This window comes from Pediculus humanus, genomic scaffold, assembly GCF_000006295.1.
Source record: "Pediculus humanus corporis 1103172107665 genomic scaffold, whole genome shotgun sequence".
Taxonomy (NCBI): Eukaryota; Metazoa; Arthropoda; class Insecta; order Psocodea; family Pediculidae; genus Pediculus; species Pediculus humanus.
The window spans coordinates 29,519-48,889 of record NW_002987274.1 but is presented as its reverse complement, the minus strand read 5'-3'; the positions used below and the strand labels follow the sequence as shown (position 1 = coordinate 48,889).

At 29.1% G+C, this 19,371-nt stretch overlaps 1 protein-coding gene across 1 annotated transcript; it reads left to right on the top strand.

Moving 5' to 3' along the window:
* Nucleotides 1-12,929: 12,929 nt before the first annotated feature.
* Nucleotides 12,930-14,239, top strand: Phum_PHUM280470 (uncharacterized protein; the record flags this gene model as incomplete). The annotated part of the gene is made up of 4 exons (XM_002426784.1): nucleotides 12,930-13,094; nucleotides 13,198-13,472; nucleotides 13,608-13,766; nucleotides 14,215-14,239. The coding sequence occupies 4 exons, from the start codon at nucleotides 12,930-12,932 to the stop codon at nucleotides 14,237-14,239; spliced, it is 624 nt and encodes a 207-aa protein (XP_002426829.1).
* Between the last annotated feature and the right edge of the window lie 5,132 nt (nucleotides 14,240-19,371).

The following is a 19,371-nucleotide window of genomic DNA, read 5'->3' as shown; positions in this document are numbered from 1 at the left end:
ATGACGACGTTTTTTTTTTTTTTTTTTTTTTTAAACTGTTTCTTGTTATTTTCCACCTGTTTTAATGGTCGTCGTACTTCATCGATCGATCGATCAATCGATCGATGGATCGTACGATCGATTAAACATAATTTTTTTATTAGTATTATTATTATTTTTTTTAGTAGCCTCTAGTACGATAAAATAATAATTTTTTTTCTTATTTTTATTTTGCTTTGTTTCAGATCGATTACGGGGTTTAATTGTCGGAAAAATAGGTGAGTCGGTTTTATTATCGTCATAATCATCATCATCATCATCATCATCATCGTCATCATTGACGACGACAAAACCGTTTTTTCTCCTCCATCTGTTTTGCAAAATTAAATTTTTCTTTTTTCAAAATCCTAAATGTGTGCGTTGACTTCCTCTACTTTATCCTTCCACTCATTTTTTCTTCTATTTTATTATTATTATTACTATAAATAATTGTTAGGAAAAAAAAAAATGTCGAAACATATTGTGTGTGTGTTTGTGTTTGTAAGTGAATTTTTGTTACGAAAAAGAAAAAAAAACAATTAAATAAGAAAATTAAAAAAAAAAACGAAAAATTAAACGAAACGAAACGAAACGAAATTTTTGTTTCTTGATTAAAATTTTTTAATTTTGTCAACCGTTAATTAAAAAAAATTAAATAAAAAATAAAATATTAAAAAAAAAAAGAGAGAGAGAGAGAGACGAGAGGAAGTCAAACGAAAATGTTTCCTCTCTCTCTTTTCCTCTCTTTAGGATATTTATAGAAAAAGCAGCTCGTTAAACAAAGAAAAATCAATATTATCTGTGGGAAAAAAGTTTGAGTTTTTTTAAAAAAAAAAAAAAAAATTTTTTTTTAGGTAAACTTTATTTAAAGTTTTCATAACAATTTGCTAACTTTACGTTTTTTGAAATATTAATAATGATTGTGATAATAATAATAAAAAAGAGAGAAAAAGGAAAAGAAAATTTTTAACGGTGGGAAAACGTGTAGGCTGCGAGGGCGAGGGCTGGAGAAGGCGGGAGGAAAAAATTACCACAGGAAAACTCTTAAAAATTTTTTTTTTGTAAAAAATTTTTCATAAATTATTGATTGATTGATTCGATTGAACGAAATTTTATCGAGGGTTATTACGCGTAAATGAACACACGCACGCACGCACGCACGCACATACAACACACAGACGCTTTTTTTTTTTATAATGTTTGTAATAAAACAAGACAATTCGATATGCAACATTCGAACACCAAGTACGAGTTTTTTTTTAAGTAACTGAATAGGCTCGATAACTGTAATTAATATTTTTCTTTTTTTTTTTATTGCGGATTTACTTTAAGTATTATTTGATTCGGTTTGCAAATCAATAAAACCTTAGACTTTGTATTTTTGCGATTTGTTTGTTTGTTTGTTGTTGTGTGTTTGATTATTTATTTATTTTTCTTTAGAAATTTTTTTTTTTTTTTTTTATTCTCTTTGTATCCGTACGCATGTTTTATCATTTAATTGTTTTCATTTTTATTAGCCGTTGAAATTGCAAAAAAAAAAATTTAATTACACGACTTCGCCCTAATTCGTAGCCAAATCGGGATTTTCCGTTTAAAAGCGTAGGATTCTTTCATAATAATAATAATAATAAACTCATGTTTTTTATTTTTATGTTTTTTTTTTTTTTAAAAACGAAAACCAAATTCGTAGGAGGGAAATAGAAAAAAAATTTTCCCAAAAAGGTAATGTGGTTTTTACAAACAAACAAACAAAAACAAACAAAGTATCGGTGTTTTTTATTTATTTATTTAAAACGTTCAAAAATTTGTAAAAAAGTTCATTGTTCCACATTTTGTATTTTCCTTTTTTACCACCGTTTGTAGTATGTTGTAGTCAGAATTGTTGACGTTTGTTTGTTAAACGCGGTTGTTGTTGTTGTTTAAATTCTTCCTTTTTTTAATTATTATTATTATTTTTTAAATATCGTTTCCATTTTTTTTTTTTTTTTGTTCTTCTGTTTATAATGTTATTTTATTTCTCGCATTCGAGTCATGTTTCCATTTTTTTTTTTTTTTCGTTTTTCCTCTCCCTCAAGGGTAAAAGTTTTAATTTTCTCCATTTATATTTTTTTCCCCCTTTTGTGCGTGTGCGTGTGCGTAAATGTGCGTGTGTGTGTGTGTGTGCGTTTGTTAGTTTGAATCTTGTGGAAAAAGTAAAAAATTATTAAATGTTTGATTTTACAAACCGACCGACATCCACTCTGGAACGGTTTGGTCTAGTTTGATCCCCTGTCTTGTCTTTCTCGAAAATCAGTTAATTAAAAACTAAACTAAATTAAATTATACTAAAATTTTTTTTTTACTAATCATCTTGTTTATTTTTTCGTCAAGTAGGCCGACTTGAGTATTTCTTATTTCGTATTATCATTATCATCATCGTCGTCGTCATCGTTTGGATGTTATTGATTTTATTATCGATTTTTTTTTTCTTAATTTTTATTTCTACGATAGATCGTAGGGGGGGGGGTCATGTAGGAGCAAATAAAGATAGTTTAGATTTTTCATTGGCTATAGTTTACGTCATAATGCATTGCAATCGGCGTCAGTCGGTTAAAATCGAATAAAATATTTTAACGCGTTTAGTTATTTAATTATTATTATTACTAGAGAAAAAATAAATAAATAAATTTGTGGGGGGGGTATTATTACAACAACAGATGATTAGTTTTATGATCATCTTTAACAAAAAATTAAACGTTCAAGGTGGTTTACAGTGTAATTTTTAATGTTGGCCTCCAGGTTCATGATGAACGACTCTTTATTATTATTATTATTATCATTTTCACTTTTGCGTGCGTGAACAAGAAGCCCTTTGTAAAGAACGTACGATTTTTTAAAGTTTCTATTCGATTTCTCAAAAAACGAGAGTCCCTTGTGCAATTTCTTATTTTATGTTTCATAAATAAGAAGGGGGGAGGTGTGGGCCTTAAATTAAAATTTTTTTTAACCAATTTTTTGTCGCAGGGTCTCCCAATAATCACCTTACAAAATTTTATTATTTTCCCGAAATTTCCCTATGACAATTTATAAAAAATTCTCGTGTTTCAACCTTTTTTCCGTTTTCTTGAATATTGCGTTCTCTCTTTCTCTCTTTCTCTCTCTCTGTCTCTCTCTCTGTTTCTCTCTCTCTCTGTCTCTCTCTCTCTCTCTCTCTCTCTCTCTCTGTCTCTCTCTCTCTCTCTCTCTCTCTCTCTGTCTCTCTCTCTGTCTCTCTCTCTCTCTCTCTCTCTCTCTGTCTCTCTCTCTGTCTGTCTCTCTCTGTCTCTCTCTCTCTGTCTTTCTCTCTCTCTCTCTTTTTCTCTCTCTCTCTTCAATCAATTTTATTATTATTATTATCAGCGATGTTATTCGACGGGTACTTTTTTTTTGAATTTTTACTAAAAAGTTAGTCAAACTTGCGAGTTAAATAATGCAATTTAAAATTTTGTACTTTAATAGTTAATAAATAAATAAATAAATAATTATTCGGGTTAATAATTTGAAAATTTAAATAATTAATTATCCGAGTCGATTTTTCATTAATTTTTAATTAAAGTTTAGTAAATAAATGATTGCCTTTTTAAATATTCCGGTTGTTGCTGTTGCTGTTGTTGTTGTTGTTGTTGGAAAGGATCGTAACGCGGGGGGTTCCCGGGAATATATATCGAACAAACTTTTTGTCGTTAGACAAAAAAAAAAAAAAATTTGAAAATGTTTATTATTAATCGTTGTAGTTTAAATTTAAATTTAACATTTGAAAAAAGGGTCGTCGGTCAAAAAAAATTAAATAAAACTTTTCCGCCGCCATGTTTTTTTTTTTTTGCGTAATAAATTTAATTATCCCGTTTTGAGAATTATGGGAATCGAATGATTACGAATTCATCATCATCGTTTGTTTTTTTTTCTTTTTTTTTTCTTACGTTATATGAATATTAATAATACTTTTTCAAGCTTGTTCACCTTCCCCCTTTCTATTTCTACTTTTTTTTTTTTTTCGACGATTTTAAGAAGAACTTATCAGTACAAACAGTTGATTTTGTAATGTGAATTGATAATAATAAAAAATATTATAATCGATAATGATTGTTTACAATGGCGACGACGATGGCGACGACGACGACAACTTTATTATTTAGAAAATAATTCGTACACGATTTCGCAATCGTCATTTTCTTTCAATTATACGCGATGTGTGCGTCATGAAATTTAAATTTAAATCAATTAAACACATTCATGGGAACTTGTCAACATGGTTTATGGTTTAATATACATTTTTATAAACATCATATGTTTACTTTTGAAATGAAATCCAATCGGGTTATGTTTTATATATATATTTTATTTAAAAACATTTGGATTTAATTATTATTATCACGATCATCATCATCATCATCATCGTGTCGTTTCGTTTACGCACACGTGAATTTATGTTTTAAAACCGAATCGAACGAAATTTCTATGAAATAGTCTGCTTTGTAGTGCCTTTGTCTGTCGGGGAAAAAGGGATCCCCCCCTCTCTCTCCCTCTCGGATGATGCTAGAGAGGAGACGTAAGATAAAATCTCTATTATTATTTATTCGTTTTATCAATTGAAACGTGTAGCAGAGAGAGAGAGAGAGAAAGAGAGATGGTGAGAGTTCATTGTTTGAAAATTCTGAATCGACGAATCATTTTACTTTTTTTTTTTTTTTATCCTTGACGGAATTAATTGATTGTGAAAAAAGGGGAGGGTGAGGAGAGAGAGAGGAGGGAGAAGAAAAAGGGTTGGGAAAGAAGAGGAAGTAAGAAAGTTAATTTAAAAAAAAAAAAATAGAATGAAAAACTCTTTTGAATTTTTTTTTTTTTTTCAAATTTTCCACTTGGTTTTTTTTTTTCATTTTTTTCTATTTTTTTAGAGAGAGAGAGAGAGACAGAGAGATAGAGAAGATGTGTGTGATAAAAAGATTTTGTTGTCTATTTATTATTATTTTTTTTTGGTGTAGAGTGGAAAATGGTTAATATTCTGTGCATGTACGTTTTACATTTATATGCTAATTGGTAGATTTTATATATATAAATTTTTTTTTTTTTTTGAAATTTCATCCAGGAAAATTGAAGTTTTTTTTTTTGCCGCTTAGAAGTATAAGAAGATGTCGTGGGTTTAGAATATTCAACCTTGCTTTATTTTTTTTTTTTTTTTGAATTCGTTAGATTTTCCAAATACAGAATTTTCTTGGTTTGAATTAAAACACAATTGATTTGTTTTTTAATTCGAATTCATTTTTATCATCATCATCATCATCATCATTATCGTCACCTACTTTATTTCAGAGGGAAAACGCACACGCACACGCACACGCACACGCACACACATCCTGAAAGTTTTCCTTTGTCCAGTTTTATTTATTTAAATTATTCGGTAGAATAATAATATTAATCTTTTTTCTCTCTCTCTCTCTCTCTCTCTCTCTCTGTCTATTCAACGATTCTTACTATTAAAGGAAACTTTTGTTAATGAAGGACGACGAATGGATGATGAAGGTTTTAAGGTTTTTATTTATTATATTTTTGTGGGGGCCGAGGTTATACAGTTCGAAGGATAGAAATTAAATGTAAATGCCTTTTTGTTGCCCGTGTTTGTTCTTTTCTTTTCTTTTTTTTTTTCCTTCCCTCTCTCCTATTGGTTAAAATGATTGATTCAAAAAGGATTTCCCGGGATTTAAGATAAGGAAGGAGGGAAGGAGGAGGAAGGGAGAAAAAGAGAATCGAAACCGGAAAAACCGGAGAAAGGAAAGGAAACAACAACAAACAGGAAAATGTTTTAGAAAATTTTTTTTCTTTTTTCCCCTCCCGCTTTCAAAGCCTTTTTTCCTTTCTTTTCCTTTTTGTCTTGTTATCGAAGTTAATTACAAGTGTTCATTTCTGATTTTTCAAAAAAAAAAAAAAAAAAACCTTTTTCAGTTTACGGATTAAAAAAAAAAAAGTAATTAATTATAAAAATAATTACATCTGAAATTGTTTTTTAATTTCTACGACAAGGAAAATGAAAAACAGGGAGGAGGGGGGAGGAAAATGCCCCCAGATCGTTAAAATCCTTCAGCGAAAAAAAATTAAAAATTATGGAAAAAAAAAGGTTCGCATTAAAACCTTTTTTCTAAAATAATAATAAATATTTTATTCTGTTTTTTTTGTCTCTCGGTCGTCGTAGAAAATGGGAGAACGGGAAGGAGGGGAAGGAGGGGGGGTCAAACTAAAACGAATAAAAAAAACGTGAAATCGTAAAAACAATAATAAAAAAAAATTTGTAAAATTATATACAAAATGTCTCCGAAAGAAGAAAAAAAAAAAGTCATTAACCGAAAATATAATCAAATGATTGTGATCGTCACCGCCGCCTAAAATAGTTTTACGTGAAAATAGACAAAAGAAAAATTTTTTTTTTTTTCTTTTTCCTCCGCGTTCGGTTTGACAAAGGAAAAATCATTAATTGTATTTTGGCGGAGATGAAAAAGACGGACGATCGCAGTGTATAAGTTTAACGGTTAAGGCGGTTTTCCCCCCTAGTCTTTCCTCCTCCTCCCCTCCCCCCTACGCTCCCTCCCCGGAAAAAAACTCCGGACAATTTTTTTTTTTCAATTTTCCAATTGGAACGGGAGGAAAAAAAAACTAATATAAAAAAAAAAAAAACCGTAATTGGTTTTACTATTGGATATGAGACGGAAAATATCGTGGTATTAGAAAAAACGAAAAAAGAGAAATAAAAAAAATTTTTTTTTTTTTTAAGGGAAAAAAATTTATGATTTAATTACGGGAAAATCTTTTTGGAAGATTATGTTTAATCCGTAAGAGAGAAAACAAAAAAATGAAAACAAACGGGGGGGGCGGGAAATTTTTTTTTTTTTGCAATTATTAAAAAAATAAACAAACACATTTATTTAATTTTCGTTGCCATGACAGGTTTTTCTTAACTTTTTTTCTTTTCTTTTCTTCTCTTTTTCCTTTTTTTCCCTTTTTTTTCCTTTTTTTTAAAAAGGTTAAAATGTTGTTTTCACAGCTGGAACTAATTTATGTCTTTGCTGAATAATTTTAAAGCTTTACGACTAATTAAATTGTTTATACCTGAGCGAAAGAATGAATGAATGAATGAATGAATGTGAACTCAAAAACGTATATATCACCGAAAATTTTTTTTTTTTTTTTTTTTTTGTTTCTTCCACGGCAAAATGTGTGTAATAATAACATCTTAATTTTTAAACGTTCGTCCCACTTTCATTCTCTGGAATGATGATAATGATAATACGAGCAACAATATTTTGGTAATTTTAAAATAATTGCACGAAAAATAATTTTTTTTTGGAGCTCGTTTTTCATTACGTCCGGTAAATCTCGGGGGGAGGGGAGGGGGGAAATCGGAATTTTAATTTGGTTTTTTTTAATCAAAATTCGATCCATCCACGACGTGGTACCAACAAAAACGAAACGAAAACAAAACGACGACAAAAATTGTTAAGGTCCGACGTTAAATTTACCTCCTCTTCCTCCTACTCCCCGGTTCGTAAATGGTCCTCCAGAGAGAAAACGGAGAGACTAATTTAAACCACCGCCGTTTGCGTGTGTGTGTGTGAGAGAGAGAGAGAAATAGAGATGATGCCGAAAGGAAACGATGGCATGCCAAAGTGGGTTACCGACCGAATCTACCCACTCATGCCAAACAAATTCGTTTCGATCAACATTAATAATAATAATAATAATAACGATGATAATGATAATGAAAATGCAAATGTTTACAAACAAAAACATGTTGCCGTTTATTGAATTTCTCTCTCTCTCTCTCTCTCTGTTTGATTTTTGGGCCTCGTAAAAAAAAAAAAAAATTTTTTTTTTAAATATTATTTGCCGTTCGTTGAAATATTTTAATTAAGTTTTCATAACGTCACGTTTTTCATTCGAATTGTGGCATCGGCATTTTAATTATTTTATTATTATAATTATTATTATTATTAAAAATTGTTTTCATTTCGTTTGTTGTCTTCTCTGCGAATGTGTTTGTACGAATAATCGTGTGATGGGTGTTTTTTTTTTTTCATAAAAGGAGTATTATATGTAAAACAGGTGTTAACCAAGTACTTTTGTTTTTGTGTGCGAATCGTCGTGTCTTTGTGAAAATCCTTCCTAAGGTGAGGTTGGCTTTGTGACGACATAAAAGGAAACTATAAAAAATTCAGTCTTTGGTTGTTGTTGTTTGTTGTTTGTTGGTGTTTGTTGGCGTTTGCTGGTGTTAGTTTAAAAAAAAAAAATAATAACGCCCCCGTGTGCGAGTGAGTTGCGTTTTTTTTTTTTTTTTTTTTTAATTTTAAAATAAGCTTATTTTGCCGGAAGTAAAAGAAAATCGGTTTTCTTTTAAAAATTTTCTCAAAAGAAAATTCTAAATTTTCCTTTTTTTTTTTTTTTTTTTTAGAGGAGTCAGGTTTTCGTGTTGAAAATAAATAAATAAAATAAAAAATAAAAACTCGAATATTTTTCGTGTGTAAAAAAAAAAAAAAAAAAATTACTTAGAATTTTTTTCTTCTGCTTTTAACAGCTTGATTTCTTATTTTCTCCGCTTATTTTTATTTTTTTTTCCCAGAGATTTCCTTGTGTTTCCTTTTCCTGTTTCTATCCTTCTCTTTCTCTCTCTCTCTCTCTCTCTTTGCTTTTTATTTTAAAAATGCGAAGAAAAGGTTTAAGGTTTTAACATTGGATTTTTAATCCCCCCCTTTTTTTTTTTTTTAAATCAAAAGAAGATTTTCATCGTAATTAAATTTATCAAAAAAAAAAAAAAAAAAAAAGAATCGAAACAGGAGAAATTTTCCTTCTTTTCTTTTTTTAATTAATGAAAGTTTTTAAATTTCTAAATTTTGTTTCTAGAAAAAAAAAGAAAGAAAAGTTCAAAGTCGTCGTTGATGTTAATTTATTAAAGCTTTTTCGTTGTCTTCGTTTCGAAACTTGTAGTTTTTTTTTTTTTTTCGACTTACGATTAAAATAACAATTTATTTAATTTTCATCCTTGATGAATTTTCCTCTCTCAACTTTTCATTATTTCAATGCCGTTTCTCTTAATGTAATTCATTATATTATTATCATTATTATTATATATGTAAAGGCGTAGGGCAATTCATTTGAAAATTATAAGTCTTATGAAAAACCGTTGGCTTATGAAAAAAACGATCCTTGAATTTGAAAATTTTTCTTCTCAAAATCTTTTCTCTTTTTTCACGTTTAAAAATCTTAATTCGCCTCTCCTCCCTTCCTCCCTTTCACTTTCCCTTCCTCTCTTTCCCCCATCCCCCCCTCGAAAAAAAAAATTGTGCAGTTAGAAGAGTAATTTACAAAAAAAAAAGAAAAAAAAATTAATTCTCATGATTCAGGAAGCAATCAGGTGTTTCGGTTTAAATTTAGTCATAATTTTTAAGGTCGTGACCGTCATGATCAAATTTTTTTTTTTTTTCTCAAGATGGCGGAAAAAAATAAATAAATAATTTTTGTTTTTTTTTTCTTCCTTAATTTCGTTAGAAATTTTCCCTAATAAGCTTTTTTATAATTATAATTATTATTATTATTGCCTCTCGTAATTTTCTTCGCCGAATAGAAAACAAAAAAAAAATTTATACATTATTAGGGGAGATTAATATCAATAAAATTATCATCATCATCATCATCATTAGTATTATTATTTATTACCGAATTTAATTACCGAATGACGACGAAGACGAAAAAAAAAAAAAAAAAATTAAAAGAGGAAGGAATAAAAAATGAAGGACTTTTGTTTGTTGTTCATTCGGGGGATAAAACACGATTTCATTAACCGCAAAAAAATAAATTTAAGAAGGCGGTGATGTGTTGTTTGTTTGTTTGTTTGTTGTGTAACAACTCATAGAAAATAATCTCGCCAACGCTAACGAATATGAAAGGCTAATGAAGCCTAAAATTTCGGTATAAGACCTTGATAAAATCAGGTAAAAACAATCATCTCTCGTCCCACGATCGCATGGCATCTCCTCCATTCTGACTTTGGTGAGGAGTCTTTTTTTTTTTTGCGCGACTCCCCAAAAAAAGGGATTATTATTATTATTATTATTTTATTCAATGATTTTGAAGGTTGATTATCAGTGTTTTTTCTTTTTTTTTTTTATATCTGAGGTTTAATTAATTAATTAATTAATTGATACTCGTCGTGAGTGATGATTATTCTAGAAAAAGATGATTTGTCCAGTTTTTGTGCATGTGATAACGAGAAAGTTTTTTTTCCTCCTCCTCCCCCCCCTCTCTCTCTCTCTTTCGTTCCAAATATAGAGAATGGAAAGTTTATGTCCGTGTTTGGAAAAGAAAAAATGAGAAAATGAGAAAAAATGACCGTTATCGAGCGTGTCGCGCATCTTCTTCACGACTTGTTTGTACTTCTTTTCTCTCTCTCTCTCTCTCTCTCTCGTTCAGATTTTATCTTTTTAACGTTCAAACTTTTTATTTTATTTTTTACCGCGCGCATCGTTGGAATTATAATAATAATAATAATAATAATTTTATTTTTTAATTGTTTTATTTTAACGTATTTATTTAATTCAGTGTCGTAAATTTCCTCTCTCTCTCTCTCTGTCTGACAAACCGCGCGACTCACGTAATTTTTGGTATAAAAATGGTTTTTTTTTTTTTTAATTCGTACCTGGACGACCAGGATGAATTTATTTAAGAAGAGAAGAAGTTTGAGTCATAATTTTAGGTTTTTTTTAAATGAAATTTGTAAATATTGGTCTTTTGAAAAGAGAAAGAAACAAACAGGTGTTTTTCTGTCCTTTTCTTTTCTTATCGATATTATCATTTTTTATTTATTAAAAATTGTCCGATTTGAGTTTTAATAATTTATTTTATTTTTCTGGAAGAGAATAAAAAAATTTATTTGTACGTAATAAATAAAAATAAAAGTAAATTTCTCTCTCTCTCTCTCTATCTTTTACAAAGTAGTAATCAACAACAATCTTTCTTTTCTTTTTTTTTTTTTTATCAAGACATGAAAATAAATTTAAAAATGTGCGATCGTATAGAATAAAAGAAGGAAAAGGAAAGAAGGAAAAAAGGAAAATAAATAAAAATCGATTCGATTGTTGTAGAAAAGAGCAAAAAAAAATGGAAGGAAATAAAAGGATAAGAAAAATTATATATATATATCAACGTAAATTTTCGTTTGATAAAAAAGGAAAAAAAAAGGAAAATTGACTTTTTCGCCAGCCTTATAAAAAAAGTATGTCAAAGGATTGAAAGGAAAAAAAATTTTTTTTCTTGTAGAAATTTTGTTTTTTTTTTTTTCTTTGTGAGGAGGGAAGGGAGTGTGGGAGAGGAGGAGGAGGAGGAGGGCGGGGGCTTTTCATTAACCGCAGCAAAATTTTTTAAAAATAATTTATAAATTTTTCCTTTTTATTTATTAAACTCGTTTATCAATTATAATTGGATACGATTTTGCGTTTTGTGTTAAAAAATGCCTGACGATATTTTATAAAAAGAGAGACAGAGAGAAAGAGAGAGACAGAGAGAAAGAGAGAGAAAAACAGAGAGAGACAGAGAGAAGGAGAGAAACAGAGAGAGAGAAAGAGAGAGTGAATGATTTCATCCATTTCGTTTCATCATTATTTGTCGCAAAAAGTTGTTGTTGTTCTCTTGGAATAACGTGGAAATAGAAAAAAAAATTTTTTTTGATTTTTTTAGTTGTTACGTTCGATTACTTATTTATTTACTCTCGAAGGGTAAAAAAAAAAAAAAAAAAAAAAAAAAAACGTGAATCATTTGCTAACTAAGGGAAAGTGTTTGTTTGTATTTTCCACGAAAAGTTGTCGGACGGTTAAAACTTTTCAATCGGTCAACCTTGGGAAATCGGGTTTTCAAGTTTTCAATAAATTCAACGTCACGTCGAGAAGTTTCTAGAAATTGTAAAAGTCATTCTCAAAGATAGATAAATTTTTATTATAAAATAAAGGAGGTGATTCATCGATATTCGTTTATTAATAAAAATAAAGAGAAAAAGTTTTTAAACGTTTTTTGTTTTCGAATATGATTTCCGTTAAAACGAAAAAAAGGAATCGAGATGATAATAATAATAATAAATAATGATATGTATATATTTTGTTGTGATATAAATTTATATCGTATGAACGGAAATTAAATGCTCACAAGTTTGGTGGGAGGAGACGTTATTCCATGACATCCTTTTTTCTCTTTTTCTTCAATTTTATTCATTTTCCCGCCATTTTTTTCCCTCCCCGAATAAATTTCAAAGAAAGTGAAATTTTACTTGAAAAAACGACGGTTGTGTGTGTGTGTGTGTGTGTGGCATCGATGGTATCGAACAATAAAAAAAAATTTTTTTTTTTACTTTTTACTTTTTCTCTCGAATAATATTATCTTTTTTTTTTTTTTTTTTTTTTTTTTTTAGAAAACCATCGTCATATTATTTACATAATTTTCATATCTATATTTTCTTTTTCTCTGTCTCTCTCTTCAACCAGATTATCAAGGAAGTAGTAGTCTGTATTTTATCTTTTTTTTTTTTTTCATTTTCAGTGTTAAAATAAACAGAAAAAAAAAAAGGAGAAAAAGTTGGCAATCGTTTTATTGACGCCTGTGCCTTAAGCCTAGACGGAAGTCATGGCCGAGGGCGAAAAGATAGTGGCGACGACGACGACGACTAATCCATCAAAAGATGATGACAAATTCAGTTAGATAATCGTTTCCTGTGCCTTTTTTCTAAAACGGTTTTTGTTGGTGCCTTAGAGAGTGAATCAATCGGTTATCCGTATTGGATAAATAACTTTTGAGTTAATAAGACGTGTCGAGTGTGCGGTTTCGTTATGCACAAAAGAGGTTGAAAAAAGGGAATGGGAGCCAACATGGGGAAAAATTCATCCCTCCTGGATGCTTTGCCCTCAGGTCAAGGCACGTTACACGTTGTCATGTTGGGCCTTGATTCTGCTGGAAAAACGACTGCTCTATACAGGCTTAAATTCGATCAATATCTCAATACTGTGCCTACGATTGGGTTTAACTGCGAAAAGGTGAGTTTTTTTTTTTTTTTTTGAAAGTTTTTTTTCTTTTTTCCTCTCGCGAAAAAATTAATTTTTGAAAATTTGGAATTGAATTTTTTTTTTTTTTAAATAGGTGAGAGGTACAATCGGTAAAGCCAAAGGAATAAATTTTCTAGTCTGGGACGTCGGGGGTCAAGAAAAACTTCGTCCCCTTTGGAAAAGTTACACGCGTTGCACGGACGGCATCGTTTTCGTGCTCGACAGCGTGGACGTTGAGAGAATGGAAGAAGCCAAAATGGAATTGGTGAGAATGGCGAGGTCACCCGATAATTCCGGTGTTCCGATTCTAGTCCTTGCGAACAAGCAAGATCTTCCCGGAGCCAAAGAACCCAAGGAACTTGAGAAATTGTTGGGACTCCACGAATTGGGATCGAACGGTTTTCAAAACACTATACAAAATTCTAGTTCGAAAGAATCAAATTTAACGGGTAGCACGAAAGATGTTAAAGAGTGCAAAGAACAACAACAACAACAACCGTCGAGTCCGTGTTCGAACGTACCCTCGGTACTTCCGGTACATTTGTGGCACGTTCAACCCGCGTGTGCCATAACGGGAGACGGATTACACGAGGGAATGGAAGCTCTCTACGAAATGATATTGAAACGAAGGAAAATGGCCAAGTTGTGTAAGAAAAAAGTCAGGTAGGATTGTTTTAATTAAGTGGTCACGAAATTGGAGAATCGGAATCGCGAGGAAAATTTTTTTCTAAATTAAACGAGACGAAACACGAGATCCCACATTTCGTGATACCACTTAAATAAAAAAAATTGTGGTCGATTGAAAAGGGAGGCGGGAAAACTTAGAAAAAAAAAAAAAAAAATTGTCGCGATGTTTGATGATGACCTCCGATAATATTTCGATTATTATTTGCGGTTGTGTCGATGTTTATGTGCTGCTGCTGCTACTGCTTCAAAACGAACGTTTATGTCGCAGCTATAAAAGATGCGACAATTTTTTTGTTTTCCTTTTTTTTTCGCCCCTTTTAAAATTTTCAACAGCCTTTTTTCCAGGCGTTTATTCATGTTTATACGTGTGTTAATAAATTATTAATACTAAAAAATTTGTTCTTCGGTGAACGTTCAAAAAAAGAAATTTTTATAAATGTGAAATTTAAATTAAAACGCTCGGGCGCGCGCGCAAAAATTTAAAAAAAGAAAAAGTCGCACTCTCGGAATGAGCATTTACGTTTTGTGTCGTTTCCCCCATTTTTTTTTTTTTTTTTACATGTTTTTATTTCGGATTAAAAAAAATTTGTCGCAAATCTCAAAGCTTTGTCGTTCGTCGCTTGTACAAAAAAAAATTTATATGTCGCACGTTCGTAAAAAAAAAAAAAAAAAAGCAAAAATTCGTTCGAGCGAAGGAAAAATAATAATAATAATAATGTCATTAAAGTTTAATATTAATTAATTAATTTCGTAAAATTTAAACAAAAAAAAAAAAAAAACCAAAGAAGAATTTTATAATAATCGAAAAGGGGGAAATTTGCGTCAACACATTCTGGTGGGGGGAAGGGGCAGGGGAAAACCATTAAAAACATTCTTTTAAAAAAAAAAATTTCTTTTCCTTAATTTTTTTATTTTTTTTAAAAAGTTTGCGCCATTTTTTTTTCTCCCACATGTCTGATTCTGGAATTTTTTTTTTTTTTTTTTTTTGGTGACTATCAATCGATTGAATATTCTCGCGATTAATCGATATTAGTAGAAACGATATTCGATATTAAACGATTACGATGTTTGAATTTTTTTTTCGTCGGTTGTCGTTTTGGCATACGCGTAAAAAAAAAAAAAAAAAAAAAATCCGAAGAGAAATTTTATAAACGACGAGATCGAATGAATCGACTCTCATTAAACGACAGCAAAAATTTTTTTATTTTTATTTTTGCTTTCCATAATTTCATGTTTTTAATTTAGAATTTCGCGTTTCGACCTTGACTACACAAATAGAAAAAAAAAAAAAATTATTTTGTTGACAGCAAATTTTTCGTGACGAAGGTTATAATTTAAAACGTGATACGTAAAAAACAACCATGAAGAAGACGCCAAGAAAAATTAATTTTTTTTTTTTTTTCAAACGTATCGTATGTTCTTCGGTCTGCCGCCATTTTGAAAAAAAAGAAAGAAAATTTTTTTCCCCCCCATTGTACTTTTTTTTTTTTCCATTTCCGGTTCCGTATGTACGACGCCAACTTTAAACTTTTAACCCCTCGAAATAAATTATTTTTCCAGAGGCGAATTTTTGTTTTAAATAACGATGATAATGATAACAATATATAACTAACGATTTCGATGATGATGATCGAATGATAATGATAATAATTTTTTATTTTGCGTGAGAAAAAAATCGATCGATAAGAGAGAAAATTCTCCAGCAGTATGATATTTATTTTTTTTATCAAGCGAATAATTTTTTTTTTTTTATAATTTGCTGCTCGACAAGACTGCTTTTTTTTTTTTTTTTTTTTTTTTTTTTTGTAAATTAAATGTTTGTACAATTAAAAAAAAAATTTTGTTGAAATTTATCGTGTAAATAATTATATAAAAAAAAAAAAAGTGGAAGAAGAAAAAAAAATAAATAAAAACAACAAACCCACCGCTTAAAAATAAATTCGAAAAAAAAAGAAAAAATTGTTAAGATTTTTTTATTATTATTATGATTATTTTATATTATTAATTAATATTAATAAATTCGTATTATGTATGTATATTATGTATGTATATATAAATAAATAAATAAATTATGTACATTAAAAAAAAAAAAAAAATTTTATGTATGAAAATTGGAAATGAATTCTTTATATATAAATAAATAAATAAATAAGCGTCTGAATAATTTATAATAATTTTTTTTTCTTTTATTGAAAAATTGATTTTCCAGAATTTTTTTTATATCCGTGTGACTGTGCTGGAATTTTTGACGTCACGGGATTTAACAACAGGGAGACAACAAGAAAAAAAAAATTTTTTTTGTTTGTCGTTGTCGCGTTTTCGGTTGTTTTGTCGTAAGCTTTTGGGGTAAGTGATTTAAGTTGATAATAATAATGAAAGGTTTTCTTTCGAAGGGGGGAAAAAGGGGGAGAGGGGGCCGTAAATAACCTTTGGAGCTGTTAAAGATGTATTAAAAGAAAATAAAAATGGCGACGGCGTGCGTGTGCGTGCTTGCGTGGGTTAAATTTTTATGCCCTTTTTTGTTACGAAAATGATAAACAAATATGGATAAAATTGAATATTCAAGGATTTGAATCGTTTGTTGTTGTTGTTGTTGTTGTGGGTTAGGATTTGCTGAAGGATGAAAAAAATGGCGGGGGAGAGGGGAGGGGAGGGGATAACGATGATGATTTCGTTTGTTTTTTATTTAATTATGCGTGACAGGTTGTATTCGATATGCTTTGCTCCTTAACACCCGATTTATTTTCTTTCGGATTGGGAAAAATTTTGAGTTTGTGCGACAAAATTAGAAGTAAAAAAAAATTTTTTTTTATTTACGGTTGATTTATAAATCGAGAAATTTGTCGCAAAATTAAAAAAACAATTTTTTTTTATTTGTTTATATTATTAAAGGTTATTATTGAAATAAGATTCGTTGAACTCGAAAACACATAACAAAAAAAAATATTTTTTTTTTGTTTCTATTCAATGTCGAATTTTTTAGTTACAACAACAACAACAACCACAACAACAAAATGGCCCAATGAGAAATTTAAACTTTTAATTAATAAATGAATTTATTGCTTTTTTTTTTTTAAATATAATCTTACGTCGGCCCCCCGATAAAAAAATGAGAAAAAGGTATAAAAAAAAATTTTCCGACAAAATTTTTAGTTTTTCTTCCTTTTTTTTAAATTTTTTTTTCTTTCTTTCCTTCTTTCCTTCCTTCCGGTTTTTATTTAACGAACTTTTTTTTTTTTTATTGTTTCATCCAATGCTTTGTTTTATCCTCTCCTCGTTTGGTTGTTGTTGTTGCGATTTCACACATCGTTTAGAAAAAAAAAAATTATTTTATTATCTCAACCGAATTTCCTGCATCCGTTTTTTTTTTGTTTTGTTTGTTGCGTTTTTTACGTTTGTTAGTTAAGTTTTTTTTTATTTTAAAATTTCATTACAATTATTTAAACTTTTTAGTTTTAAATTTATTGTTTGTGTTTGTTTGTTTGTTTTCTTTCTATTTTTTTTTTTTTTAACTGTTGTTCGTTTATTAAATTTCGTGTTGTTTTTTTTTTTTTGCCTTCCCGCCCTCTCATCTTTTTTTTATAAAATTACAAAACGTTAAGTATTATTATTATTATTATTATTATTATTATTATTATTTAATTATCGTTAGGTGTGTTGTTGTTGTTGTTGGTTATTTTAATTTTCTAGATTGTTCTTCCCACGTACACCACGACGACGATGGTTTGTTCTTCCCTGCCTTAAAAAAAAAATTTTTTTTTTTTTTACATGCACTCTCTCCCTCCCTCCCTCGAAACATATAAATAAATTATTCGATTATTATTATTATTATTATTATTATTATTATTATTATTATTATTATTATTATTATTATTAAAGTTAATAAATTTATGGAAAGGATTATTTACACGCGCACGCGCACACACCCTTAAGAAACAGTTGAAGAAAAATTTTTTTAACAATTTGTTGTGTGCTCCAAAGGAAGAAGAAAACTTTTTATAAAATTAAATTTTTACCTTTTCCCTCCTCCCTCCTCCCCTCCCTCATTTTTTTTTTCTCGAAAGGTATAATAATTTTATCGTCGGTTTCGTTTCCTTTTTTATATATTAAAAAAAAAAAAGAGAGGGAAAGAAGTAGAAGAAAAACGTTTAGAAAAAAAAGTTTTTAAAAGTAATAAATAAATAAAAATTATTCGAGTAGAAAAAATTTTCGTTTGTACGTAATTCGGATAATGGAATTTGATTGGTTGTCATTTTTTTCTTTAATTGTAAAAAAGGAAAAAAAAAATGTACCTGAAAGTAAAACATTGACGATGATGATGATGAATTTAGGCTTGAAATAATAATGATAATTGACCTTTACTTTCTTTTCCGTAAACAAACAAAAATTTCATTTATTATTTTTATTTTATTTTTGACCGTAAATTATTATCATCATCGTCATTATCATCATCATCATAGTCATCACCATTATCATCATCATCATCATCATCATCATCACTATTATCAGTAGCACAGAAAAATCAAGGGAAAAAGGAAAAAAAAGAAAAAATTCCCGTTCGAAAGGTTTTTTTTGAAAGTTCAATGACCTTTTTATTAATTGATGATGATAAAAATAAGAAAAAATTTTTTGTTTCAATTGATCGATTGATCGATCAATCGATCGATGTCGAAATGATCGAATCGATTTATCGTTTCCGATTAAATTTTCCCACCTTGAAAAAAAAATAAAATAAAATAAAAGAAAAAAAAATGTAAAATGTTTCTTCTTAAAGAAAGTGAATAATAATATACAGTTATGCGTTATAATAAAAATAAATAATAATAATGATGATGATGATGATAATAATAATAATTCGTTCGAATAACTGGATAAAATTTTTTCTTTTTTTTTCTCCAGTTAAAACGAGAAAGAAAGTTATTACATTGCAAAAAAAAAAAATTTTTTTTTCTTTTTTTCCCCCATGTCATGTCGTAAAAATAGTCGGAATTTTATTATTATTATTATTATTATTATTGTTTGCCTGTTGCTTTTGCACGCATAAATTTCATCATCATCATCATCATCATCATCGTTACTATTATTATTATTATACCTTTTTGTTATCTGAAATCCTTAATTACATTTTTCATTATTGTATTCAATAACATTGATTAAATGTCAATGACAACGATTATTATTATTATTACTATTTTTTTTCTTTTCGAAATGAGAATTGTAGTAATAATGATGATGATGATAATGTTGGTGATGATAATAATAATAAAATCAACGTAAAATCAGGTCACGTTCACGCAAACCAATGTTGTATTTATTATGGACAAAGAGAGAGAGAAAGAGAGAAAAGGTTCATTCACATAAAACAATTATCATTATTATTGTTATGGAACAATAGACCGTGAAATTAGAGGATGGACAAACCTTATTTTTGGACCCTCACCACCATCACCACCACCACCACCACCACCGCCACCGCCACCGCCAGAGCCACCAGACCCGTCACCAAAGCAACCGCCAAAAAAAAAAAAAAATTCATTTATCCGTTAATAAGGTAATTTTTAAATTTCCCGCCAAATTTGAA